The sequence below is a fragment of the Sprattus sprattus genome, assembly GCF_963457725.1.
Source record: "Sprattus sprattus genome assembly, chromosome: 8".
Classification (NCBI taxonomy): Eukaryota; Metazoa; Chordata; class Actinopteri; order Clupeiformes; family Clupeidae; genus Sprattus; species Sprattus sprattus.
The window spans coordinates 22,953,624-22,981,534 of record NC_137927.1 but is presented as its reverse complement, the minus strand read 5'-3'; the positions used below and the strand labels follow the sequence as shown (position 1 = coordinate 22,981,534).

Here is a 27,911-nt window from a genome sequence, read left to right as displayed (position 1 = left end):
AATCTACAATGAACGATGTATAGTGTAGTGGCCAGTCGCCAGACATTTTTCCATATAGGCACAGCTGGAGTCCATGTCTCGGTTTTTCTTTATTTTCACTCTTTTCCTCAAGGAAAGTTGTAGAATACTGTAGAGCAATACATTTGGCTTGCTAACCTCTGGCTTTAGTTTACCTAATCTTCCCAATAGAGCAAACCAATTAATAAACCTACCTTTAAAGTTCACACACACACACATACATTTTTTAATTTGATTGATTTTAATTGATATTTCACCACTCCGCAAAACTAAATTAAACTACCAGTTAGTTTGGCAACAGCCGAAAGCATGGGAGACTGATGTAATCCGTGATAGGCTGGTCTTCTGACCGACCAGACCACATGTAGATGGGTAACGTAGTTTATCTTGACATGCGTGAATCAATGATGATGATGACTTCATTCACCAAAAAAACTACAACACCCATTGGAGAGCGGGGTCTACTACCGGTAGGCGAACGGTCTTAACGCCGCCTAAATGCGTGGTGAAGGTAGAAATATTGGATGATCCCCGGCACTGGTGCATAGACGAGGTGGGTCAGGGCTTTGTTGTATTGAGATACCGGTAGGTTTTAAGGCAGTCTAAGATTTAGTCACGCATCAGGTCTATTGCGGATGAATACAACTAAAAAGTGATTCATCAATGCCCACCCATCACTAGACATTTGGTGCCTTTAACGTAAGCTGCAAAGCAGCGCTCGAAGATAAGTTAGGCTACTGACGAAAGACTGTCCTCTAATTTGGGTACATTTAACGTCAAGAACGTCTATTTCATAGTGAGCATCAGCCGGAAAATGCATCGTTTACCGTCTTCAGCAAATCGCTCCTTGGTCGCAGGTGCTCTAGAGCAGTATTGTGCCTTAGTGATGCGACCGAAGTCTAAAACTATCCGTCAAGAGTCAGTAAGATTCAAGACTCAAGGGCCCATCGAATCCTATGGACTGAAGCGGTACAGCACAGCAGAGGCTACCGTCGCCTCAACAAGCAAGATTCGAGAGAAGACCCTGACGATGGAGACTTTGAATCCGCAAGTTAAAGCCGTGGAGTATGCTGTGAGGGGGCTGATAGTGATGAAGGCTGACGAAATCGAGAGATGCTTACGGGAGGTAGCGTACCGTTCTAATACACTGTAATACTAATACATGGAAAATTATACCTAAAGTGCCACTAAATACCTTATCGCACCCTAAGTTACTACATACCTATTTTGCTGGAGAGTTTGATTCCATGTTGTGTTGATGTACTGAAAGTTTATTGTGGTATCGTGTTCATATTACTAGACTCCATGGTGTTGCATCATGTCCTATCTCGCATAGCATCCGCTTATGATGAGAAACGAAGTGATTGGGTGTGAAGCAAACCGGTGCGCTACTGAACCTACGAATGCCAGTATGAATTTGGCCGTTTGTTGTGTGAATGTCATGATAACAACAGAGGTGTCTTCCCCTAGGGTTAGTAGCGATGCCACAAAGAATGCCATAATCACACATGGCATTTTATTGAACCAGTCACTGCGTTTATTACTCTGACTATTTTTAGCCAGCTGAATGGTCATGTTAAGTGATGTTTAATGTGGCAACTTATTGGAATGGGTTAGGCTGGGGCATGTTAGTGCTGAACATGTTAGGACATAAGGCTACATCATCTGACATGGAACAGGAGAACAGTCTATGTCTATGTAGCTTGTGTTGCTTTCCATTTACAATCTCACGTTTATTCTCATCAGAGAGACAACCACCCTGAGTGCAAAAGAAATAGTAAAATGAAGGACAATGATTTCGCCTATAAATGTGTAAACAGTTCAGAGGCTTGCAAGCCTACTTTGTTATGTGTGGTAACTTTTGCCTTTGAAGATATCTTAGAATATGCCCTTGCTATCAGGCTGGAGTTATTTTTAAGGATGAAATGAGGGGTAATTCATAACTGTATGTTGGATACTGTAATATTTCGTTTAAGTACCAGACGTTTGTCTCCGCAGGGTGGAAAGCAACCTTTCACTGAGGTGATCAAAGCAAACATCGGAGACGCTCATGCTATGGGTCAGCAGCCAATCACCTTTCTTCGTCAGGTAAGCAAAAAAGTCCTAAATAAATTACACACCCAGTGACTGTAAACAGTGTAAGCAGTAGATGTACTTTTCTGATTTGTTAATGACTAAGGATGCAGTCACCATTTACCACTAGAAATAAAGACAAACTCCTTTGTGGCCTTTTTGCAGAGGCGGTGCTCTGGCTCAGTGAATAGTGAGCTATCGGGAATTCAGCCCACTTCTTTGACTTTAACTCATTCTGTCAGGGTGTTGTGTTTTTGGCGTGCTTTATTTCGAATGTGCACATGATGGAGTATGAAACTCCAGAGGATGGTCACAAGCTTAAGGATTACACAAGATCACACCAATAAGTGTCAGTTAGCAGTTATCCCCAGCAAGTCACACACACCAACCTTCATTTTAGAAAGCATTCCTGATCTTTGGCAGGACATTTGAGGGCGCCTCTCCCTTGGAATTGCAGCCAACTTTGGATGGAGCTTTGTGAGTTTGCTGAATGGGTTTCGCTGTTGTAGGTTGTTTGGCACAGTTCAGGGGACAGTGCAAATTCCAGGGGAGGAGGTCTCATTATGATCGTGTGTTTGTGTCCACATTGCCATGGGCACAAATCCTGAGAGCATTTCATCTGGTCGTTATGTGCAGAACAAAAAGGATTCAGCTCCTGGATGGTTTATGTCCTCATAGCAGCCGATTAACTGCATGCGATGCCATTAGCTGCATGTAGTTCAACCATGAGCAAAGTTTATGTGTAAAATATTCAGCTATTATCGTTCAACATGTGAACGGGCACAATTTTAAATGTAAGTGTGCATTGTAACATTTGGTACATACAATATTATTATGTGTATTAATATTCGTAGGACAAAAGTATGCAATGCAATCTCTCCTGCTTTCCCAGCTACAGTAGCTGGAGTGTAAATAATCTTGCTGGATGCTGATTGCACACAAACTCCTGTGCTCTCTGCTGAGTATAATGTGGGTTCCTACGCTTATCGTAGCAGCCTTAGCAAGAGCCTGTTATTACGGTTGCTTGGCCAAAGTCAAGTCCTGTCAATATGATTCCTCCATGCCTTGATCCTGGATACTTTGGGACCTATTGGAGCATAACAATGGGTATCCATTTTTGGCAGGTTTAAATGAGCAGTGTGTGTACACGCCCTTTGTGTTCACATTTTGCCTCCAGACACCACACCCAGTACACCATTCCAGAGATTTAATATCCAAGATCAACTCAGCCTGTTAATATAAAGTCAGCCTGTTCTTTTCACATGAGGGAGATTCTAGAGGATGAGAAAGTGCTTTTTCTGTTCGGCCTGCTCACACATCATGCCACTCGCAAAGCCCCAAAGGCTCTAAACTTACGAATTTAATTTAATTTAGTATTCATTCAAGAGCACAAGTCAGATATGCTTTCAGTTTGCCATGCACTTTTCTGTTCCTTGGTTAATATATTGAGGTAGTATTTGGGTCAAGTGCAGCATTTACATAAATCACAGATTGCCTTTCGATGAAACACGCATTGTGCTCCTTCAGGTGTGCTCATTATTTGGCTGTTCAATAGATGACAAACTACTGACGTTTTGTTCTCCTTAAAGTTGTGTGCACATGACACAGTCCATGTCTGTGCCTGAGTAAAGTGCAACCTTGCCTTACTGAATGTTCTGGACCAACACTACAACCCAACAGCTCAAAGAGTTATCTCATGTACACACACAGTGAATAGAACGCTCCTCACAATGACGTCCCAGAAGTTTACAAAGTACCTTCACTGTTAAATTCTACTGAGTTATGAAGTGTTCTGTAGTTGAGGGGATCCCACCTAAAGCTAGTTACATTCTCATTCTATAATTTTTTTGACTTTTTCCCCAAGCAAGACTGAAATCAGGGGTGACTAGATGAATAGGAATTAAGTTTGGCATGTCTCATTGTGTTTGTTCTACTTCACGTGTATCTTTTAGGTTGTAGCTCTCTGCACATTCCCAGAGCTGATGGACAGTCCCGGTTTTCCAGAAGATGCCAAGGCAAGGGCACAGCGCATCCTGCGAGGATGTGGAGGGACCAGCCTTGGTATGTTTGTTTGTAGACAATGTGTTAAGTAGTCATTTTTTGCACCCAGTAGGTACATTTCTAAAGCTTGATCGTAACCTGAATAACAAACAATGCACTCTGTCAAAAGAGAATATCATCCTGGAGCAGGCCACATAAAAATACTTTTTTGTGAAACTTGGTTGGGAAAAAAACAACTCATTCCATTAAGCTATAATTGAATTGAATGGTGGGTACTCTACATTTGTGAAATTGTATGAATTCCTTTAGATCACTAAACAAAGCTTTTATCTCTGTCTGTAACAGCACAATGCAAATATCATGTTTCTGTGTCTCAGGGTCCTACACTGCAAGCCAGGGAGTGGAGTGCATCAGGCAGGACATTGCTACCTACATTGGACAGAGAGACCAGGGCGTGCCAGCTGACTGGAATAACATTTTCCTCACCACTGGAGCTAGTGATGGCATCGTGGTGAGTGGCACTGAGTGAACCGAGCAGGCAATCCCTGACATGCTATTTGTGTTTCCATCATGATCGTGGATTTCATAGTTAGGTTGTCAAGGTAATGCAAGTATATCAGTACCCTTATTATTATCATCATCAGAAATGCCTCAAATGTTTTTGTAAGCCACAGTGTTTGAATGCAGTGTATTGGGTGATGGCTACCTTTGCTGTGTGTTTATACATGTCAGTTTTCACGAGCTGTGTGCAGTCTGTGTTAACGGCCTGGTATGCTGTGTTTGGCTACAGAGCATTCTAAAGATGTTGGTGTCGGGCCAAGGAGCCTCGCGCACCGGTGTGATGATCCCCATCCCCCAGTATCCCCTGTACTCTGCAGCGATCGCAGAGATGGAGGCCGTGCAGATCAACTACTACTTAGATGAGGACAACTGCTGGGCCCTGGACATTAATGAGCTCCACCGGGCCTACCAGGCAGCCAGGGAGCACTGCCAGCCGCGGGTCATCTGCATCATCAACCCTGGAAACCCCACTGGTGTGTGTCTTTCATTGGGAGTTTTCAATCAGAAGACATGATTTATGAGACCGCGCCGGTTTATTCACCCCATCAGCAGCTCCATGTCTGAATGTCAGAAACACAGGAGCTTAGAACTGCACTCAAGGTTGCACATACAAATGTACAGTCTTTGCACTCACTCAGCATGCAGAATTCTACAGTCATTGAAACCATAGAATCAGTCACTAGAGCAGTCCTCTGTCTCAACACCCAGCAGCCGGAAGGCCTTAATCAGTATTTGAAGTGATGTCAACTGTAGAACCTGTGGATAGTGGAAAGAATAGTATTTTTAGGTTTTGGTGTTTCTTGTAACTATACAAGACTGGGCAAGTCTGTCTGTTTGGTATAGAAAAGATCCAAGACACAGACACAGAAACATGGATTGTGTCTGTGAAACACTTAAGGTCTAATAACTGAGGCTAATGAAGCCACACAATGATTAGATCTAGCTGGAGAATTATACTAAGAGTCCAAGTGTTGGTTTGAATAATTCACATGCTATGTATTGAAGTGTGAGTACACATATTCTCACTTTTACACTTCGCTGAATGAACTGTGTCAAAGGTGAGTCTAAAATTAAACGTGAAATAATTTGATCAGTGGGTAGCTCACGCGAAGTTACATCATGTGAAAGAGACCCTACTGTTATTTATAGAGAAAAATGTTCTGTGTTTTTTAGGGAAACTGATCTGACACGTTGGTAAAGAGAACGGTCTGCCTATCGTGTGACAGTGTATCGGCCACAGAGAGGGGTTTTGGGTTTCCTGTCCTCTTGCATGAGGAATTACATGGCGTTTTTTTCTGAGGGTTTTATGTGTCAGCTTATGTGGAAAGTTACAGCTGCCCCCGATTTCTGTGCTGAGTTTGATCGTTTTTGTTGCTCTTTCTTGATCTCTTTCTCTCTCACACACATATTCATCATATCCCTCCCCCACACTTTCTCTCCTTTCTGCTTTTTTCCTCAACCCATCGTCAAAGGTCAAGTCCAGAGCAGAAAGTGCATTGAGGAGGTCCTCCACTTTGCCTATGAGGAAAATCTCTTTGTCATGTCTGACGAGGTAATTTTTTACACCAAACCATCTCCCCATTAAAAAGAATTTCAATAATTTTTTTTTTTTTTAAGGATTATAGTATGTTGCAGTCTTAGCTTTGCATAGAAGGACATTGCTAAGGACTAATTTCCCTGGAATGCTAAAAGTGTTTTTTGATGAAAGGTGAAATGATACATAATGCTTTTCTCTAGTCAGCTGCTCTGTTCTGAACTGACATAGCTGCATGGCAAGTTGTCATTTTTTAATCTTTGTCTACTGTGTCCAGGTCTATCAGGACAACGTGTATGCTTCGGGCTGCAAGTTTCACTCGTTTAAGAAGGTTCTGTTTGAGATGGGGCCGGAGTACTTTAACAGTGTGGAGCTGGCCTCTTTCCACTCCACCTCCAAGGGGTACACAGGAGAGTAAGTGTTCTTTGCACCTCACCAACTGACCGGCACATCCGTGCAACACTAGCTGCCTATCCATACTCGGCTCAGATTTCTGTTTCTGGCTCTTGAAGCATTCCAGTGACGTAACTGAAAGAGCCTGATACCCTTTGAAAAAAGGCTCAGGGATTCTCCACACTTTTTCTTCTTGGGTGTGAAATACAGATGGCAACTTGTGGACTTTAAGCTAGGCAAGGCCAGTTTGTTCATATAGCACAATTTATACACATTGGTAATTCAAAGGGCTATACAAATGAGCACATAAAAGAAAAAGAAAAGACATTAAGTAAAAGTAAAATGCATTATAACACAGAAAAATAAGACTCAAAAGGAGGCTAAGTGATTCGTACATTAATTATGTAATGACTTTTTCCTTGAGTTATAGGATTTATATGTAATTACATCTTAAATAATAATTGTGTTTTTTATTATTATTCCTTTTTTGTCGTATATCAAAATAAAATGAATAGGATTTTGAACCTTTATGAATAAACAAGGTACTGCTCCAACTCGCCATAGGTGGCAAAGAATACATTGCTACCCAGCCAGGCCGTTACATGATCAACTCAGCTATTGAGATTTCCCATGTTACAGAACGGTTAGTCTGTTGCTCTATAGCATCATGTTACTATAAACTAAAGCTATTGTAATCAATGAGTTCAGCTTCCTAAAACTTCATGAAACTTGTGTAGACTCCTCAGCAGGCCTCTTACCAATAAAAGAAGATCGAACCTGCATCAGGCCGTGTGGCATGAAGTGTATTTTGGGTTAACACTGATAAATAATTTCTCACTAGAAATGACAGTAGAAATAAGTTTCTACTTGGTTGTGGAGCTTTTTTGACAGACATCTCTTACCTCCTGTTGTAGGTGTGGTTTCAGAGGAGGTTACATGGAGGTGCTAAATCTGGACCCGGAGGTGAAGGCACAACTGCTAAAGCTGCGGTCTGTGCAGCTGTGCCCCCCTGTATCTGGGCAGGCAGCCATGGACATCATCGCCAACCCTCCCCAGCCAGACGAGCCCTCCTTCAGCCTCTTTCATCAGGTCAGTGCTACACCAGAGGGCAAACTGACAGCTCCCCTAGAGGGCTGCTATTGAATAATTTTACAGTTCTATAAAAAGTATGTACAGTGCCCTCCACAATTATTGGCACCCTTAGTGAATGTGATCAAAACAGGCTATGAAAAAATATATCTTTGCTGTTTATCCTCTTGGTCTTTCCCTCAAAATATTCACAAAAATCGTACCTTTTCATTGAAGTAAAATCCTTAAAAGAATTTATTTTTTTGTCATTACATAAAATATTTTTCTCCAAAACATGGGTGCCACAATTATTGGCACCCCTATAATTAAAAATTAACTGAAGTATATCACCAGTCATGTTTTACATTTTTGAGTTCACCTGTTTGATTAGGAACTCTTAAGTGGTCAACCATGGCTTCCTGCTTCAGAGGTATAAATATGAGGTGACACAGGCCAAATACCCTAAATCATTCATCAAGATGGGACAGACAAAAGAACTCAGTGTCAAAGTGCGACAAAAAGTTGTTGAGCTGCTGAAACCCTGATTTAGGGATATAAGAAAATATCTAAACAGTTGGAAATACCCACTTCCACAATCAGGGCAATAGTTGAGAAGTTAAAAGCCGTCGACATCTTGTTAGGATACCTGGTATCATGGACTCCATCACATACCAGAAGATATTAAATGAAAACCTAACAGCCCCCTATAGTAACCTTTAAATGGGCCGTGGCTGGACCTTCCAGCAGGACAATGATCCGAAGCACACCTCAAAATCAACACAAAAATGGTTCACCGACAGCAGAATAAAGGTTTTACCATGGCCATCACAGTCCCCCGACCTAAACCCCATAGAAAGTCTGTGGGAAGAGCTGAATCTGCAAGTGTTGACCTCAGAATCTGAAGGATCTGGAGAGATACTGTATGTAGGAATGGTCTCAGATCCGTGCCATGTGTTCACCGACCTCATCACGCATTATAGGAGAAGACTCGGAGCTGTTATCTTGGCAAAGGGAGGCTGCTCAAAACATTAAATTAAGGGGTGCCAATAATTTTGGCACACCTGTTGAGGAGAAAAATATTTATTTAATGTAAAAAAAATGTTTTCTTTCCTTAATTTTATTTCAATGAAAAGGTAAGATTTTTGTGAATATTTTGATTGAAAGACCAAGAGGATAAACAACAAACAAATATTTGTTCATAGCCTGTTTTGGTCACATTCACTAAGGGTGCCAATAATTGCGGAGGGCACTGTATAGGCATTCATACATTGTAAGATGTTGATTATGTTATTTGTGAAGAGTGTTATTTGTGAAGGTGAAGAGCTTTATAAATTAATATAGTTCCTTTTGTTTCTCAAAGGACCAGCTGTTGAATAATTTATGTTTGAGTACATTTCAACATCACCATTATCAAGTAAACTTAGTTATTAATTTGGAAGCGAAGAAAAGTTTTTTTAAAAATCATGATTGCTCATTTTCCTGCCTATTTATGTATTTACTTATGTTATACTGCTACCTAAATCAATGAAATTGAATTAAAATGAATTCAAAACAAAACCACACCAAATTAAAACCTGTTGTTGGATTTGTTGTGACAAAGCTCTCCCTGTGTGTGATTTCAGGAGAAGACAGCTGTGCTGGGTTCTTTGAAGGAGAAAGCCCAGCTAACGGAGGAGATTCTGAACTCAGTCCCAGGCATCCAGTGCAACCCTGTCCAGGGAGCCATGTATGCCTTCCCACGACTCTTCATCCCCCCCAAAGCAGTGGAACAGGCCAAGGTCAGTGTACACATCAGCCCTGTGTTCCTACTCTCACTAGCATGCTATTTATTCCTGTGCCAATGCCATGACTCCCGATGTAGAAACTCAGACGTTCAAGAGGGTTTGTTGATGATCGCAATCATGACCTTGATTGAGTGATGCGTGACCACTCCTGTTCATTTCAGTGGCTGATGCCTTGCTCCCCACTTTGGCCCAGGGTGGACGGAAAGGAATCTGTTGTTTCATGGAGCTCAGTTTTGGCACCAGAAATATGGAGTGCCAGTCGTCTGAGCTGCAGTCAGCATATTGGAGAGGGAACACAGTAACCAAATCACTGTGTTGATTAACCTTGTGCAAACTTGTGCAAGATTGAAAACAACCCATGGAAAATAACAATAATCTTGGCACAAAAGCAGCTGATGTTAACTGGTTTAAGCTAACCCTCTGAAGCCTGATCCCTTGATTCCAACACAACTGGTTCTACGGATAATGTAACAATGACCGCAATGCTGGTGCCCTGACTACCAAAGTATGCACATGGGCAAGCACATGTGGAATGTTGGTTGTTAAATGAAATGAAGACTTGTTGACACCGGTTGAAACAATTTGGTATGCAGGGTGGCATGAAGTCATTGGGAATCATTTGGATTCATTACACTACTCAAACAATCTGCTCACTCTCAGTGTTTATACTAGGAGCAAAAACTGGAACACATTATCTTTCCTAATATTTATATATTTCAAATTGCATTGTAAGTTTCATATATTGCAGATTTTCTAGATATCATGCAGGTTTTTTTTTTAACCTCATGTGCACTAGTATGCCCTCCATACCTAGGCTAGATTGAGAATCTCAGGACACAGGAACCATTATTCCTACTGGAGTCAGGCCAGCCGTCAGCACACTATGGTGGGCTGTATAATGGAGTCAGGCCAACCCTCAGCACTCTATGGTGGAGTGTAACTTTTCACATTCACCCAACACATTTCCGAAACCCCTTTATCTTCTTGTGTGGCATGATTTGAAAAGTAGAGCAGTCAGGTTAGTTCCTGATGTGTTCATTTCTCATCAGCTGCCACTCAGGGAGGTCAGATGGCAGGAGTTTTTCCATGGGAGAGCCTATCCATAGAACGGGTCATGAGGCTGTGTTTCCCCCCTGTGCATTCCTTCCAGTACAGTACATCAAATTGAGCATGGAGCCTGGACTGTTTGTTTGGTTGGATCACATGAGCACTGTTATACTGAGGGCAGATGTAAAGAACCAGGCTTCTAATTGTGCAGTATTTGTTTATATTATAAACTTTATTAAAGGCTCAAGGCCCACATGGAAGATGCACAATACATATAATCAATAAATTACATATAAATACATACAATCATAAATACATATAAATAATACAAGGAAAGAAGGGCTAAAAAAGGCACTCATGCCAGTGTTCCCATATCTTAGATGTGTACTCGACAGAGTTGCGGCCAGGGTCTGTCATCAGATTAATTATAAAATGTGTAGAGTGGTCCATTCGACTCATAAACTTAAAAGTAAGGTTCCTCAGCAAGGCCATGAAGGTGGTTAGACCTATATTACAGAAAAAGCTGACTGGCTCTAGTACTCCTGGGTTTCTTCAGGAATATCCTAGGACAGTCATTATAGGCTACTTTCAGTTTACGCAAGCTCTCCTTGTAATTCACCCAGAGTGGAGCTGTATAGAAAGGGTGTGTGTGTCCTGAATAACCTGTAAGTGGAATCCAGCTTTGCCTGACATGAATTTCACTGGTCCAGAAATAAATGTGTTTATTTGATTTGTATTGTTGTGATTGTACAGATTGTACAGCGTGCTTCTGTATTCTAGGCCCTAGGAATGCAACCAGACATGCTGTACTGCTTAAGGCTGCTGGAGGAGACTGGAATCTGTCTGGTCCCAGGAAGTGGCTTTGGGCAGAGGGAAGGCACCTACCATTTTAGGTAATCTATGATTTGCCAAAGCGTTGCCAGTACCAGTAACAAGTAGCATGGTCTAATGGAGACCGAATAATGTTCAGAAATCGAAATTTAGTTTAGTAAATGAGTTCTAATGCATTCACTCATCACTTTTTAGTGTAGTTTGCGTAGGGAATAATAAGGTACGGTCACATTGTTGTTTAAAGCCTTGTTTTTAAGATTTCTGACATACGTATATATTGAAACAGTGGACTGTATCGGGCTGTAGGCTTGTTGTAGTACAGTTACATGGAGCCCCAGTTCTTTGATTTAAAATCAGAGATTTTGTGAATAGAACATTTTGCCAGCTTTCACAGTGTATAGCTAGTAATGATAATTATAACACTGTGGTGAGGAGATATGAAATGGATCATGTGCCCCAGACGCCGTAAGCTATTGATTGCAAATTTGACAGACCATTCCTAGTTAACCTATATTCATGCTTTTATTGCCCTAGCCCTCCTTGGTAACCTAAGTATTTGTGTGCTTGTCTTTTCAGAATGACTATTCTCCCAACTAAAGAAAAGTTAAAAGTGTTGTTGGATAAAGTGAGTGACTTCCACATCAAGTTTCTGAAGGACTATGGCACTTCGGAGGTGCCACGAGGATGAACGCTCAACACAAACACACACACACACACACACACACACACACACAGACCTGCTAGCACAGTCAGACTAGTAACAGCTTTTGGATGTTAGTGTTGAAATATGAAAGTGATGATTTTCACAGTAAGATGCCGAAGACTATTCTAGACTAGACTAGTTTGGGAAGTTTGTGCCTTTGTAAGACACTAAAGGTAGGGGTGAGATGACCGGTGCGGGTGGGAGAGATTTATCAGTGGCATGACTATAGCTTGCCTGCTCTTTTTTATGTTAAAGGAGCATGGAAGACATGGGACATAATCTTTATCAAAGTTGTTGTTTGGTACTTTGTTTATGTCTATATAAGGTTTTTCTTTGTCAGTTCTCATTTTATCATCAGGTCAGTTTTCGATTTTTACCCACCGGCTCTGTTTAGACTTCAACTATGAGGACCAAACTGAAGTTTGACCCTTTGAACCTTTGTCTCTGAACTGCTGTGAACACCTGCATGTGTCGGCAGCTCTGAACAGAGGAGATTTCAGTATCACTTTTGCTAAAGAGACACTTTGTAGAGCTTAATGCTGCTGTTGATTTGCACATATCCAGTACACATTTCTGTTGGGTAGTGCAGGAGTTGAGTGTTAAATGGAGGATTGTGATTTTTTTAATTGGGTGACCACGAAGGTCTGTCATCACAGAATTGGATCAGTTATGAAGTAACAGTTGCTTCTGTTATATACACATCGAAATTTAGTTTAGTAAATGAGTTCTAATGCATTCACTCATCACTTTTTAGTGTAGTTTGCGTAGGGAATAATATGGTACGGTCACATTGTTGTTTAAAGCCTTGTTTTTAAGATTTCTGATATTCCCTTTACCTTACCTTTTTTTATAAACTATTACAACTATTACACTGACAGCAGGGCAAACACTGCCTCACCTGCTCCCCCTTCTGTTTGAAAATGACATTTCTGCTGACTGCCTTTTCTTTTTTTCTTTTGGGTGTATGCTGGTAGCTGGTACACATTGAGTTTACGTGCAAAAATGAAGTGCTTTTTTAACCAGGGAAGTGTGGATGTGTTGATGAATGAGCTGATGAATTACATTAAACTGATACTAGAAGATACAAACCTCTGGACAATATCTGTGCCAAAGTCTAACATTTGTGCTTTCGTCAGCTACATCTTTTTCTTATAAAGGCACTTACTATCAATAAGAAATCTTAACATATGCTTCATAGATATGGATTTATTTTTTGGGGGGGGACATTTGTCTCTGATAGAGGTGCCTTTAATTTAGGGTCGTGCTCTCATTTGCTAACTTTAGGGTGTCAGGTTTGAATGAATGAATGAATGTAAACGTGCAGAAATTACTTTAATGGATTTGCATTATATTCTAACCATAGCAGCAAAGCACATTCTATTTGGAGGAAATACGACATTACATGATTCTGTTTCTATAGCCGTTTTAGTCAATTTTCTTTTCTGTGTGTTTGAGGCAACATGGGTTGTGATTAAACTATTGAAGATTTTCTGCTGACTTGCCTATGTTGGTGTAAATATACTTTTATTTTCGCATTAAACTGTATCCCTAGACTGTTAAACAATGGATTTGTTTTTTAATGTCAACCTTTTGCCTGAAAGTCTTCAATTTCTTTTGTACAATAAATACATTTCATCAATGTCATTACAATATGTGCCCTTGATTTATTTATCATAATGGTAAAATAATAACTAACTTTCACCTATTCACAAATTTCGCACAGATTGAAAATGTAGGCATGAATTTAACAGAAAAACATCACTTTATATATTCACGTTTGTCTAGTTATTGAATGCATCCTGGTTGCTATTTGAACCCACTGTAAAGACGTCATGGGGCATGCGCATAAAGTGACAGAAGGCAGAAGTCGAGATCCAACTAGCCATCTTCCGATTGCTGAACGACTTCTATACCACCTGACATCACTGTTACTTACCACAGCACTCAGACAGGACTAGTTGAAATCGCACATTTCGCCATAACCCTCTTTTGTGTTAAGTTACCGTTTTGAAACGTCTGTCTATCTATTATCTATCTAAAGCTATTGCTGACACTTGTAAAACCCGGTTTTGAACAAGGGTCTGACAGATTAAACAGTGATAGCTTAATGTGTGGCTTGTTAGTGTCATCCCTTTCCTAACCAGCTTCTTAACAACATCGATTTAGATAGATCAACTTTTATTAATCCGGTTAGGGATTTATTTTTCTGCTAAAACTGGCTGCCACTCGCTGCGCCATGGAACTAATTCTTCAAAGGAAAAACAATTGTTATTCATTCAACAACTTAAAAAGGAATGTGCGTATGTTAGACGTTATTGAAATAAACATAACCACAAAGGAGAGATGGCCTATTTCATGTTGTCCGTCTCCTTCCCTAACAGCACAAGAACGGTTAAATGAAATGGAATCAAATCTACAGCAACTGTTGGCTACCGTCGACCGGGCATTTAAAGTATTGCTCATGGAGACCCCAGTCTCTCTTGAATGCTTTACTAAATGATGTAATCGGTACGGAGTCCATAACCTTTCTTCGGTAAAGCAAGCGTCTTTGGACTTCAGAGAACTGATTATTAGAAACATTTTGTTATTTTCTAAGTTTCACCCGCTAACGATCAAGTTGGAGAAGTCACAATTGCAGTCGAGGTAAGTGTCAAATGGATGTTGATTGTGTGCTGCCATCTGGCGATGAAGGTCGATTCTCACATTTGAATTGCAGGCACAATCTCCTGAGATACACAAACCTCTCACTAGAAAACATTCCAAGAAAGGCAAGTCTACTTAAAACCTTTATCACCTTGTAGACTTTATGTATTTTTGTGTGTGTTATTTTCTAAGTTTCAGCCGACAACCATCAAGTTGGAGAAGTCACAATTGCAGTCGAGGTAAGTGTCAAGTGGATGATGATTGGGTGCTGCCATCTGGGGATGAAGGTTGATTCTCACATTTGAATTGCAGGCACAATCTCCTGAGATACACAAACTTCTCACTAGAAAACCTTCCAAAAAAGGCAAGTCTACTTAAAACTTTTATCACCTTTAAGACTTTATGTATACATTTTTTTGTTATTTTCTAAGTTTCAGCTGACAATGATCAAGTTGGAGAAGTCACAATTGCAGTCGAGGTAAGTGTCAAATGGATGTTGATTGTGTGCTGCCAGCTGGGGATGAAGGTCAATTCTCACTTTTGAATTGCAGGCACAATCTCCTGAGATACACAAACCTCTCACTAGAAAACATTCCAAGAAAGGAAAGGCAAGTCTACTTAAAACTTTTATCCCCTTTTAGACATTATGTATTTATGTGTATTATTCTTACATCAGCTGTTTTTTTTTTTTTTTCATCATTACCATACATTTTTTGCAGGCAAAGTGAGTGATTCATCCACACTGAAGGCCACACAAAACAAGAGGGTAACAGGGCCTGAGGTAGTGTTTGTGTGACCTTCAGCTATTTTTACATCATCTGCATCTGTTGCTTGTAGAGTGCTTGGCTAAGTGCTTTTTGATGTTGAATTGCAGAAAAGGAGCTAGACCAGGTCAATGGAAGCCAAAGACGGAAACCCCCTGACCTCTCCTGAAGATGTACCTATGCATTGCAAAACCCCTGTCACAAAATGCTTGGTTTAACTGATTCATTTCCATCCAGGTGTGCTACCACTGTAAGTGCAAAAAGAACTCAGTCCCGTTTCGTCATTGTCAGTTGACCTGTCTCGGCCTGGTGGTGCCAAATAGAGTCTAAAATCATTTTTTACATAACCTGACATTAAAAACAGCTACTTGTTTCTTGAATAAACTGATCAGCTATTGTTTTAAAAGGCCTATTTCACGATCAATCAGAGACGATTCGTCAATAAGCAAAGTAGCAATGTAGCAGTTATCACAAATTCCCAGGGAGAGGTACCCATGCTGTTTTACCGTCTAAGAGTAGAAGCAAGCCTGTCAAGCAATGTTTCATATGCATGTTTTGTTTTTGCAGATCCTTTTTCTTGATAGATGACTAACTTGGCAAAGGTGGGTGATGTAGCACTTTTCCATATGGAGAGACTACGGGTAAATTATCTTAAACTGTTAAAGTAATTGTGTGACTGTTTGGAAGTCACAAATCCAGGATTTGATTTGACAATTACAAAAAGAAACCCGGCTCCTTACATTGATGTTTAAGGTGTCCCATGTCAAGCAAAAAATCTTGTTGGAATTTTGAAGCATGAAGGTGTCCTGTTGAAAATGAGTCTGTCTGTTGTTGCAAGTGCATTGTTATTTGTTGCAAGTTCTGGGGAAGCAGCATTTCATAACTGGTGACGCAAAAAGACAGAACCAACTGCCTAAGAGGACTGTCATTTGGATGCCACTTTATCATACTTTATCATAACCTTCTCTCCTTAATGGACAATTCTACACACCTCTGTGACACTAGTTTATCCATTGAACATTACATTGACTATGATTACTCAACAATGCAGCCATAAAATGATCCTGGTAGTCATTCCAGTCACTGAATTAAAACTTACATTATGGTGGCATCATTATGGACACAGATCAGACTAACAACACCTGGAATGCCAGCATGCTTAGGAGTCAATACTAAATAACCTGTACATATTGCACAGTGCACTGATAACAGAACTGTACACAATGCACTGTATTATTTTGCACATTCCTAAATCTTCCCGGGTCCTACAATAGACATTTAAAAATGACTAGACGACCAAGCCATCCAGTTACCTTTAACTGATGAGAAGTGAGACTCACTACATCACTTCCAGATGACATTGCGGAAGGTGTAATACAGCTGATATTTTTTAAATTAAATAAAAAAAATCATACTTTCTGGCAAAATAAATCCTCCTCTGTTCAGCTAAGGGATATGCTATCCATACTAATTAATGTCAACATGTGTCTAGTAAAACACTGAGAATACACAAAACAAACACTGCTATGCATGTGGACATCATCAAATGCAATACTCCCGAACCAATCAAAATAGGTTAGCAAAACGTGTTAACTTTTCTTGCAATCAACCGCACTGCAATATTTGTCATGAGTAGTGTGTGATATGTAGTTGCTAACTCTTTACATTAGCAGGCCTATACCAAATGGGGCTCCCATTCGTTACATGGATAAAATCAAAGGGCTAAAATGACGTTTTCTCAGATCACAAAGTAAAGAATCGATTGGGCATTTTGGCATGTCTCCTTTAATAATATAAAAGAACAAAGGTTTATTCTTAAGAGTCTAAATAATCATGACTGCCTGTTTGCAGTACAACAGACAATGCACCAGAGGGCAGTAGCCTACGTTGTAGACAAAGATTTTAGATGTGTAAAATCGTTGTTGCAGATGTTACACCAGATAATTTCTTACACTGACGAATAGCAAATATGTCCACAATGTAAGGATGTATATATTAATACGACGCAACAAGTAAGTTAACAAGTTTCAGGTTGAAGTTAAAACGTTTACAATTCAAAATAAATAAGTTAAGCACCACCCAGATCGGATTGGAACCTGGCCTATTTAACAGAAAACGCAATGAACATCTTTATAACTCTCTCTCTCTCCCTTACTACATCTCTCTCTCATCCTTCTGAATAAACGTTAATGTGTGCTGAAACCTTTCCCTCATCTGAAGCTTCATTGGGAAAGAGGTAGTCTCGTTGAGCACACCATAGACATGTATAGGGAGCACACTGGTTTGCGCATGGACCCTGTGGTGTTCCTGCATCGTCACTGTAGGAGGAGCATTTTGGTGCTCGACGATTGGAAGAGCATATGAGTCTGTCGCGGAAGGTAATAGCGGAATTGCCCTTCAAAATCATTCCTCAGTCTAACTATATTTCAGACAGCCAGGGTCGGTGAGTAGACAGGAGCTTACCAAACATTTTACAGAATGGGACTCACAAGTGATGCCAGCTACAAGAAACTCGAGCAATGGTACAAGGCCCATGCTGGAACCCTCAATATGAGGAAAATGTTCGAAGCTGACAAGGACAGGTTCAACAAGTTCAGGTAAGCTGCATAATTTCGAAACGAATGGATATAGCTAAGTCGTGATCGATCGTGTATTTCAAAGCAAACACATCTTTGAAATGTTAAAAATGTCATTGAGTGAGTAGGTAAGGGGCGGGGTCTGAAGGTTTGTAGCCTACCATCTGACGCGTGCCGAGTATTATGCAACTCCCTGTCACTTATCCTCGAAAACGAACTACTCCAGTTTGTAAGATACGCTACTACTTTTCTAAGGCCAAATCAAAGAAAACAAGTGATGCTATCGTGTTCATATTTGCTATTTTTGACTTGGATGACTCACTATAGCGCATGGACAGTAGCTCAGACTCACTTGTTATGCTCCCAGCGGTCACGTAGGCTACACATCCTGTTTCTGCACGTCCCTGTAACAAGTGTGATGTTGCTCGATCGAGTCAATGCATGCACCCACACTTAATGTAGCCATGTGGCAAAGGCGTTGGATAATAATTCTTGGATTCAGAAGAAAGTCTCCGTCTCATGTGTCTTGTTAAGTGAAGAAGTAAATCCTGCTTTATTGTAAGCTCCATATTGATCCGGGGCACATGTCCTACGTGCATACGCGCGCATCCCAGCTTTACGAGTGTACCTATGGGGAAAGTGTGAGTAAGATTAAATCCCATAGCACATAGCCGATCTAGGCGTATACTGCAGCCTCCACGCCTACCCTAAGAAGTGACTGCAAGACGCATGATCACGATGTCCTTTTGTGCACGTCCAGTCCATATCAGATAGCGAGAATAGCATGCTATTAAAACAGATTCGTATCTAATGAATATCAGCATGTCTCCCAGAAAGAGGTTGATCTTTTTATTGTCTCATCTGTGTCAAAAGCCTGACATTAAACACAGACGGTGGAGACATCCTTCTTGATTACTCCAAGAATCTCATCAATGAGGAAGTCATGGGAATGCTGGTGGAACTGGTAATCATTCTTCGTGAATATAGTTTAAATATATGCACTAACAGTTAACTGTGGGATAGATTTGTGGAATTTGGGTACGATGTCAAAACAGTATTTCTAATGTCTGGTGTACCTTATTAACTGGTCTTTTGTAGGCTAAGTCCAGAGGTGTAGCGGAGGCCAGAGACAAGATGTTCAGCGGAGAGAAGATCAACTTCACTGAGGTGAATATCTTGGCACTGCAAATTCTTGTTGCAGAGGTAGAGGCTGGTTACAAAGGAGGGAAACAATCCCCCTTCTCCCCAGATTCTGGAAAGTGTCTGGGTGTTCTTATTGAGGGTGGGGCTGAACAGTAACATTGGTGCATCAGGATGGAATAGCCTTTTTCCAGCAGCAATGAGCCTTTACAATTTATGAACATGTTGGGGGTTACAAGAGCTATTGGGAATATATTAGTTCCCTACTGATTCCTCTGTTTGTAAACAAAACAAAAATGAAAGCATCAAGTAGACAGTATACAGCCTGTCACTCACAAAGTGAAGACAACAGTCATCTTCCCTGTATATGTGCAGAACCATAGACAACAGTCATCTGCCCCGTATATGTGCACAACCATAGCTAACAGTCATTTGCCCCGTATATGTGCCAAACCATAGACAACAGTCATCTGCCCTGTATATGTGCAGAACCATAGACAACAGTCATCTGCCCCGTATATGTGCCGAACCATAGCTAACAGTCATCTGCCCTGTATATGTGCCAAACTATAGACAACAGTCATCTGCCCTGTATACATGCAGAACCATAGCTAACAGTCATCTGCCCCGTATATGTGCAGGGCCGTGCAGTTCTCCATGTGGCCCTGAGGAACCGCTCCAACACACCCATCCAGGTTGGGGGGAGTGATGTGATGCCAGAGGTGAACAAAGTGCTGGAGAAGATGAAGGGCTTCTGTCATGTGAGTACGATCTCTGGAGCTGGGGTTACACAAAGCCATCTCAGGAATGTGTAGAGTCAGGATGCTGTGGATGTTTCTCATGGTTGGTCTGTCCCCTCTGCTACAGAAAGTGCGCAGTGGCGAGTGGAAGGGCTGGACCGGAAAGGCCATCACAGACGTGGTCAATGTTGGCATTGGTGGGTCTGATCTGGTAAGAAGGTTTTTTATCATTAAGAGCAGGTCTTTACTTCTGTCTTATCTTCTTCTACTTCAATTTCATCTTAAGAGCTAAGGTGTAATTGTAGTGATTAAAATATCTTTATTGCATAGAGCCTTTCAATGAGTGGGCAGGAAGTGGTTAACATGGTCCACATTTAACTGAGAGAGAAGAAAGTACATAAAACCAAACCATATTCATTAGAGTACAAATATGTTCACACGGGTCATTTTTTTTGAGTTGAACTAAATATGAAAGCAATACTGAAATATTTTATGCTGAATCATAATAATCCAAAAGTAAAAATAAAGTTAATAGTACCACCAGTAGTAGTAGTAGTAGTAGTAGTAGTAGTAGTTATAGCAGCAGCTAGCAGCAGCAGCCTGATATGAGTGTGTCTCTCATTTCTATATTTAAATGTGTTCTTCAACAGGGCCCATTGATGGTCACTGAGGCTCTGAAGCCCTACTCTAAAGATGGACCCCGTGTGTGGTTTGTCTCCAACATCGATGGCACCCACATTGCAAAGACCCTGGCTGAGCTCAATGCAGAGACCACCTTGTTCATCGTTGCTTCCAAGGTAGACAGCTCACCTCACACACAGCATTTGGTGCACAACATTTACACTTTAAGGAAGTAGGAAGTAAATTATGCTCAGGGGAGGCAGAGACTCCAACATAAATGAACCTGAATGAGCTGAAGAGACAAAAAGATTTCACAGACTGATTGTCAGAAGTGTTCACGGAAACCTGCTTATTTAAGAGAACCCATTGTGCTTAGTGTTTTGTCATCAGTGCATAAATGTTTACTCTTCCTTAAAGAGGCATTGTGAGAGTGTGTCTAAAACTAGCAAGCTAACAACCAACAAACTAACCTTTCAACTGTGGCACACCACACTGGTACTAATGTATTTCAGCAATATATTTTGCAAGTCTGGCTGTACAAGCTGTTTGTATATTTGCATGGGGTTTCTGGGCCAAAGCTCAACTCTACTTTTTGAAAAGCCTGGATAGCTAGTGAGAGGGACAAGTGTGCTTGTCAGTTATTTGCGTGACCATATACTAACAAAATGAATAACCTACCTATTAAAGTAAAACCTACATAATGTGGCTTTAACTAATAAAGAGCAGTAATATATCTATGTTAACAGCTTTAATATAGAGTTTAAATATCATGTATATTTTCATACTTTAATCTTTTTGTTATTGTTTGCATACATTAGAGTCCACTAGCACATTGCATAATTGAAACCTTATCCAAATTCTTGGGATTTTGTCTCTGCTTTTTTAAAGGTAGCTTGGTATAGGTTGCAACCTCATTAATAATTCACCAAAATGTAGGTGAACATGTATGTACTAGATTAAATCATGAATTCACAGGGGAATTTGCAATGAGACAAACTCTTTTTAGCTTTGAAAAGCACCTCTCACAGTGGAAGTTTCCATTCAGCCTGTTCCACATTTGCTCAATAAAATGGAAGATTCCATTCAAACAAAGGAATCTGTTCCTTCCGCATGGCTGCATGCTGGGTCCTGCTGTACTACACCCACACACTGAATACTGCCCAAAGTGGTGTCTGGAAGGCTCTCAAATCAGATCACTGGCCTTGATGGCAGAGGGGGGGTGGCATATAAACACACTCTCTTGTTACTTAGCAGAACTGAATCTGAGACATCTTCATCCTAAAAATTCCCTCGTCTGAGATGAAAACATGAACGGTTTGAGCCTCAGAACGAGAGGGAAGGCTTTAAAGTGTGGATTTTTTTTCTTTCTCACATCCCCATTCTCTTTTTGCAGACATTCACCACCCAAGAGACTATTACCAATGCTGAGTCTGCCAAGGAATGGTTTCTCGCAGCCGCAAAAGATGTGAGTTTGCGGTCTCATTGAACAGATTGTAGGCACATAAATTGAAATATACTGTATGTGTGCTGCAAACATCATGCTAACTTTACTCTTATCCCTTACCAGCCTGCTGCTGTGGCCAAGCACTTTGTCGCTCTGTCCACCAATGGTGTAAGTGTGCCCAATGCTATTTTAAATGAAGAAGATATTTTGGTATTTAACACGAATTAACCAAAGCCTTATTGTATCTTATTGTTGTGCTTCCTGGTCTTTTGCAGCCCAAAGTGAAGGACTTCGGCATCGACACTGACAACATGTTCGGGTTCTGGGATGTAAGTGTCCAGATTACACTCACAGAATGCAATTGACTCTGGAATGGTTCCAGCCCAAGTCAGGGTTCCATCCACTCCAGAGCTGGCTGCTATCGAGGGCATAAGATGAGCACACCCTGCTCCATCGTCACCCTTGAACTTTGATGAGGGCTGAGGCAGTGGCTTAAAATAGAGCATAGTCTTTTGACCTGTGAAGTAGGTGGCTACACGAACAGAATGACAGCTGCTGGGTAATCAGAAGCCGCTTTTTGTATGTTATATATGCCTGTGACTCTTCTGAAGGTCACCGTAAAAGGTCTCATCAAAGGTCAGACATCTACATGTGTGCCTGGATGGGTCTCGAGGGGCAGACAGGACCGCCATATTGATACAGTCTTCTTTGCATGTCACACCCCTATCTTTTGTAATGTGTTGGAAATGTGCAGTATTTGCAAATACATCCATTTAGAATAGAATGCTTTTATTGTCATTGCACAGTGGAGTTCCTAAAACGGTACATTTAACATTTCATACATTCATACACATTTTAGGGAGTCATTTAGGGCTTATTTTTCCCAACAGTTCTAAATTTGGTATAAACAAATAGCCAGCTTTATTCAGCCAAATGCATAATGAACTGATATGTTACATTCATCCGCTGTTGTATAAGTCTCTTTTAATAACCTCATCTGCTGAAGGCCACATATAAACGGTTTATCAGCAGAGGTCTCTTGGTCTGCTTTGAGAGCCTGGGGCTCCCCCTGGGGCAGATTTGTGGCATTGTAAGTCTGCACACAGCTGCCTGTCACAAGTCATTAGTCACTTGATGTCATGCCTCTGAGAGAAACCGAGTTGTTGAGGGGCTCTATGTGCATGCATTCTGTCCTCTCATGTCTAAATCAGCTGGAGGGCTTTTGTTTATTTTCCTCAATGACATTTTACCAATATCGATATGACTTAGGACGGTCCTCATTTGATTGAACTGTGGTGGTGGAAATGTATTGCAATTTTAATCAATCTTTTTGTTTGTTTGTTTGTTTTTTTAGTGGGTCGGTGGACGCTACTCTCTGTGGTCAGCCATTGGACTGTCCATCGCCCTGCACATAGGTATTAAATCAGTTTAAAGGCACCGTGCACAGTGGCATGCGTAGTGGTCCTGAAAACTCATTTGTGTTTCCCTCTTGTCCATTTCTCTCAGGCTTTGACAACTTTGAGAAGCTTCTCTCTGGGGCTCACTATATGGTATGTACCTCCTTAACATAAATGATCAAGATTGATTGAATGTTTGAAGGCCCATTGTTAGGATCTGTAGCTGTAACCCAATGTTTTGCTAATTAAAAAAAGATGTAAATAGTTTGGAGAGGCATAGGATGATGAAGCCCATTACCCATCCTCTTGCCCATATTATTTGTTTCCTATCAGGATAATCATTTCCGCACTGCCCCACTGGAGAAGAATGCTCCTGTCCTTCTGGCTCTCCTGGGTGTCTGGTACATCAACTTCTTCCAGGCTGAGACACATGCCATGCTGCCATACGACCAGTACATGCATCGCTTTGCAGCCTACTTCCAACAGGTCTGTGACTGAGCTTTAGTTTGTTTGTTAGACCTATCTCTTTAAACATGTACATGTCCTGTTTCTGGGTTCTTTAAATATGTTCACGTCCTGTTCCTGGAACATGTAAATGTTGAATTCCTGAGTTATTATAACTGGTAAATGTCCTGTTCCTGGGTTCTTTAAAAATGTTAATGTTGAATTCCTAAGTTCTTTGAAGTTGTAAATGTCCCGTTCCTAGGTTCTTTAAACATGTTAATGTTGAATTCCTGAATTCTTGGAACTTCAATGTCCTGTTCCTGGGGTCTTTAAACATGTAAATGTCCTGTTCCAGGGTTCTTGGAACTTGTATATGTTGAATTCCTGACTTCAACATTGCTGCATGCTAAATGTGAGAGGTGTTTGCTCTTTGGTTTAAAAGTTTGTAAATGTGTACCTCTAGGGTGATATGGAGTCCAATGGGAAATACATCACAAAGGATGGTGCCAAGGTGAACTACCACACTGGTCCCATTGTTTGGGGGGAGCCAGGCACCAACGGCCAGCATGCGTTCTACCAACTTATTCACCAAGGTGCATATCCTGTCTCATGGTCCAGAGGGAAACGGGCTTAACATAAGCATGCAGTGCAGTCTGGCGTGTGTTCAATGATGGTGTGTGAAGCAAGCTGTCTTTCTCCTTCACAGGCACACGTATGATTCCCTGTGACTTCCTCATTCCCGCCCAGACTCAGAATCCCATCAGAGACTGTCTGCACCACAAGGTACCTCAAGAAGAACCAACATCCATCCATTCAGTGCATGTGCAGCCTCATCTCCCTCTCTCTTTCTCTCTGTCATACATTTTACTCTTTACTTGAGGGCGTCTTGGTTTAGTCAAACATTTACAAACCAAGCTGGTTTGTAAGCCTGCTCAACCAGACCCTTTTTTATTTGCTCTTCCTACATTTCTTCTGCCCAATCCCAACCCTAGGTATAGCTACTGAGGCTCTTTGATGTTTGTTTGTCTTTCTTCCCAGATCCTGATGGCTAACTTCCTGGCCCAGACTGAGGCCCTGATGAAGGGAAAGACTACAGAAGAGGCCAAGAAGGAGCTGGTAGCCGGAGGAATGAGTGGGGAGACCCTGGACAAGCTGCTACCACACAAAGTGAGTCAGTGAGCGTGTATAAGGGCAGTGCTGCCCCCTGTAGGGATGGGGTGGAAATGGGCTTATATGGAAGGAACAGCAGCAGAGGGCACTAATGGGTTACAATGTGTCATTTTTGTGTTCTAGGTATTCCAAGGGAACAAGCCAACCAACTCAGTCATTTTCAAGAAGCTGAATCCGTTCACCCTGGGAGCACTTATCGGTGAGTGAGTGAGAAACAGACAGCCAGCCCTGGACCAGCTTCTGTCTGATACCACTTTAGGAACCTGTGATGGAGACTGTACCAAATAGCTTGGACACGTGTATATATAATATACTAGTGTAAATAGTTTGAAGAAAGATCTTAATGTTTGTATATTATTGTTAATACAAATGTTGAAATAACATTTATGTCTCTTTTTTTTTTTTTGCAGCCATGTATGAGCACAAAATCTTTGTCCAGGGAGTCATGTGGGAGATCAACAGTTTTGACCAGTGGGGGTCAGTATTGCCAGACAAATAAATTCTCATTTCAAAGACTAGCATGCAGTCGTTTAAGGTGCCATGTGTAATGACAGGACATGTGAGGAATGGCTAATCATTTTTGCATGATCTTCTACACCTGCCATTCAGTATAGCATTGTTTTGTATTTCTTTCTAATTGATTGCTCTATATGACTGTGTGTGTGTGTGTGTGTGTATATGGTCCTGATCTCCATCCCCTGACAGAGTGGAACTGGGCAAACAGCTGGCGAAGCAGATCGAGCCGGAGCTGAGCGGGGCTGGTGAGGTGAGCTCCCACGACTCCTCCACCAACGGTCTCATCAACTTCTTCAAGAAGAACAACGCCTGAGCCTGTAGCTGCAGCCTCCTGCTCCACTCTGCCCTGCCCTGCCCCTCTGTACCCACAGATCCCCAGGACTGGAGGGCAGCTCCCAGCTCCCAGCTGAGCACCCTGGCTCGCTGACGGCCAATCAACTCCCTAGCACTGGAGAGGAAGAGCTTACTGTATCTGTAATCACTTATTTGTGTAACTTTGAGTCTCTGTTAATGTAAATTGACTATGTTTATGCGTCTAAACCTAGACAAGGGATTGGCCGTTTACTGCACTGTACTGAAGTCACCTACTGTAGGTAATGCAGAAGAAAGACAGGGTACTGCCATGCTCTTGTACCTAAATGGCTTAAAAAATAAATATTGTCACTGTCACTTTACCCTAGCCCAGTGTTGGTATGATTACTTTAGGTGTTTATTAGATGATAAGCTTGTTAGATTGATTTATTTGCATTTTTTATGTTCTGTGTACATTTGTCCTGAGGTAAAACTTTGATTAGGATTCCAGAGATGGTTTATGTTTCGAGGTAAAGTAGTTCATGTTATATTTTATTAAAATGGAAATGGAAATGGTAGAGCAGATTAGTAAGGATTATTAGTGTTAATGATTCATGAGGGCATGTGGGGGCAAAGTCTATTGTCAAACAAGCTTGTGGACAAGCAAGAATGAGATAAACTCTGTCCTTTGCTCTTGTCTGTGAAAGCCAAAGGTAAATCACATCGAAGTGTAGGAGCTGTGGGACATTTCCATAGGTATTTTAATGTATGTATGAGGTATCCATTACCCTACAAAACAAGAAGTTTCAACAATTTGCCACAAACTCAGAGCGAGTGACTCAAGATTTCAAGACTTCACTGACCTGTATTAAATTAATGAATTATTGAAATTACAGATCAGATCAGATCTGTCTGTCAGTTAGCAGTAATAAGATAACCTATATGTGAGATCTTTATCTGTGACAATAACTCAAAACACTTGGAATATGATGCAAAACATTTGGCTCGCAATATATATTCCGAGATCAAATGAATCATGACTCCTGCATCACTAGATGTCGCTCATTCGGCATACTTGGCATCGTGTCATTTAAATGGGAGCTCCCAGAGCTTATTTTCTGACTGGAACACAAGGGCAAAGGTCCCCTCCGTGGTCTACAGCCCAAATCCCCAGCTATCACTGCCTGCTAAATTGTCCCTGTTTAGAGGAAAACAAACACAGGGCTAAACAAATCTGGAAAGCATCATGTGATAATTAAATACAGTTACCTTTTTATCTCTGGAGAAGCTGCTTTTCTATATGGAAATGTTCCACATATAAACAGATATACATTTTTAATACTGGAATGCTAACCTAATATTTATTACACCGTAAATAAAGGGAATTCCTATAACAATAGCATAGTTTCCACAAGCCTGCAGCCTCCCTGGCAGTTTGAATCACGCTGCCAGTTACAAATGACTGAATCTCCTAGCAGAGAACTCAGAGACCCCCGACACTGGTGGTTGGGCTTCTAGTGCCTGTTGCCTAGCAACAATACTTTACTTCAAACAACTTAGTCTTAGTTATTTCAGGCACAGTAGAAAAGAACATAAGTAAGATTTGAATTTATTCTGAGGGGAGAAAGAGCAACTGATGAGGAAGATAAACATTCTTCTCTTTAGTCACTCAACTGTACTGCTGCAAACGTTGATAACCATAAATAGGGATTGGAATCGTGGATAAACACATTTTTCATAGACTATCCTACTGAGGATTCTGTCATAGGGGCGATTTCTGAGATTTAATTGGACTATATAATGGTCAGTTGTGGGTGTCTTTCATAACATCTCTTACAGTGTCTTTATTTTCATGTGCCTCAAAATTGTCACCAGTATAAAAGAAAATGAAAAATTTAAGACATGCAAATAGCAGCCTAATTTCAAGAAACTAGATAATAGAGCAGGTCACGGAACAAGGGAATAATCTAATGGGGAAAAATAGGATCTTAGATGTTTTTAGATTTTAGCCAGCAATCCCCAACTTTTTTTTTACCCTGCATTCCATGCACTGGATGACTAGTTAATCTCATGTTTGTTTCATGCACTGTGGTCACCATGGATACATCATCCCAGTTATCCTCCAGTGCAGGGAGGTGGTAGAGCAGTTGGG

The 27,911-nt window shown here is 41.1% G+C and overlaps 2 protein-coding genes across 2 annotated transcripts; both read left to right on the top strand.

Annotated features, from left to right (window-relative positions):
* The first annotated feature begins 600 nt into the window (after nucleotides 1–600).
* gpt2 (glutamic pyruvate transaminase (alanine aminotransferase) 2) lies at nucleotides 601–12,013 on the top strand. Its single transcript, XM_080843984.1, has 11 exons — nucleotides 601–1,144; nucleotides 2,017–2,106; nucleotides 4,044–4,152; nucleotides 4,470–4,603; nucleotides 4,883–5,126; nucleotides 6,126–6,205; nucleotides 6,465–6,601; nucleotides 7,495–7,669; nucleotides 9,271–9,426; nucleotides 11,260–11,372; nucleotides 11,887–12,013. The coding sequence occupies exons 1-11, from the start codon at nucleotides 833–835 to the stop codon at nucleotides 11,996–11,998; spliced, it is 1,662 nt and encodes a 553-aa protein (XP_080700110.1). The 5' UTR covers nucleotides 601–832; the 3' UTR covers nucleotides 11,999–12,013.
* A 5,813-nt stretch (nucleotides 12,014–17,826) lies between these two features.
* On the top strand, nucleotides 17,827–26,147 carry gpib (glucose-6-phosphate isomerase b). Its single transcript, XM_080843329.1, has 18 exons — nucleotides 17,827–18,017; nucleotides 18,870–18,960; nucleotides 19,095–19,163; nucleotides 19,778–19,897; nucleotides 20,004–20,087; nucleotides 20,527–20,673; nucleotides 21,891–21,962; nucleotides 22,065–22,109; nucleotides 22,217–22,270; nucleotides 23,296–23,356; nucleotides 23,448–23,491; nucleotides 23,672–23,824; nucleotides 24,246–24,375; nucleotides 24,489–24,565; nucleotides 24,821–24,949; nucleotides 25,076–25,151; nucleotides 25,363–25,429; nucleotides 25,658–26,147. Exons 1-18 carry the CDS (start codon nucleotides 17,899–17,901, stop codon nucleotides 25,779–25,781), a joined length of 1,662 nt encoding a protein of 553 aa, XP_080699455.1. The 5' UTR covers nucleotides 17,827–17,898; the 3' UTR covers nucleotides 25,782–26,147.
* The last annotated feature ends 1,764 nt before the right edge of the window (nucleotides 26,148–27,911 follow it).

Excerpts from the sequence above, each read along its gene's own strand:
- gpt2 (XM_080843984.1), top strand. The coding sequence starts at position 833 with ATGCATCGTTTACCGTCTTCAGCAAATCGCTCCTTGGTCGCAGGTGCT. Across the intron at positions 5,127-6,125 it reads CAACCCTGGAAACCCCACTG|GTCAAGTCCAGAGCAGAAAG; the intron begins GTGTGTGTCTTT and ends CCATCGTCAAAG. Across the intron at positions 6,602-7,494 it reads TCCAAGGGGTACACAGGAGA|GTGTGGTTTCAGAGGAGGTT; the intron begins GTAAGTGTTCTT and ends CTCCTGTTGTAG.
- gpib (XM_080843329.1), top strand. The coding sequence starts at position 17,899 with ATGGGACTCACAAGTGATGCCAGCTACAAGAAACTCGAGCAATGGTAC. Across the intron at positions 20,674-21,890 it reads TGTTCATCGTTGCTTCCAAG|ACATTCACCACCCAAGAGAC; the intron begins GTAGACAGCTCA and ends CTCTTTTTGCAG. Across the intron at positions 25,430-25,657 it reads AACAGTTTTGACCAGTGGGG|AGTGGAACTGGGCAAACAGC; the intron begins GTCAGTATTGCC and ends ATCCCCTGACAG.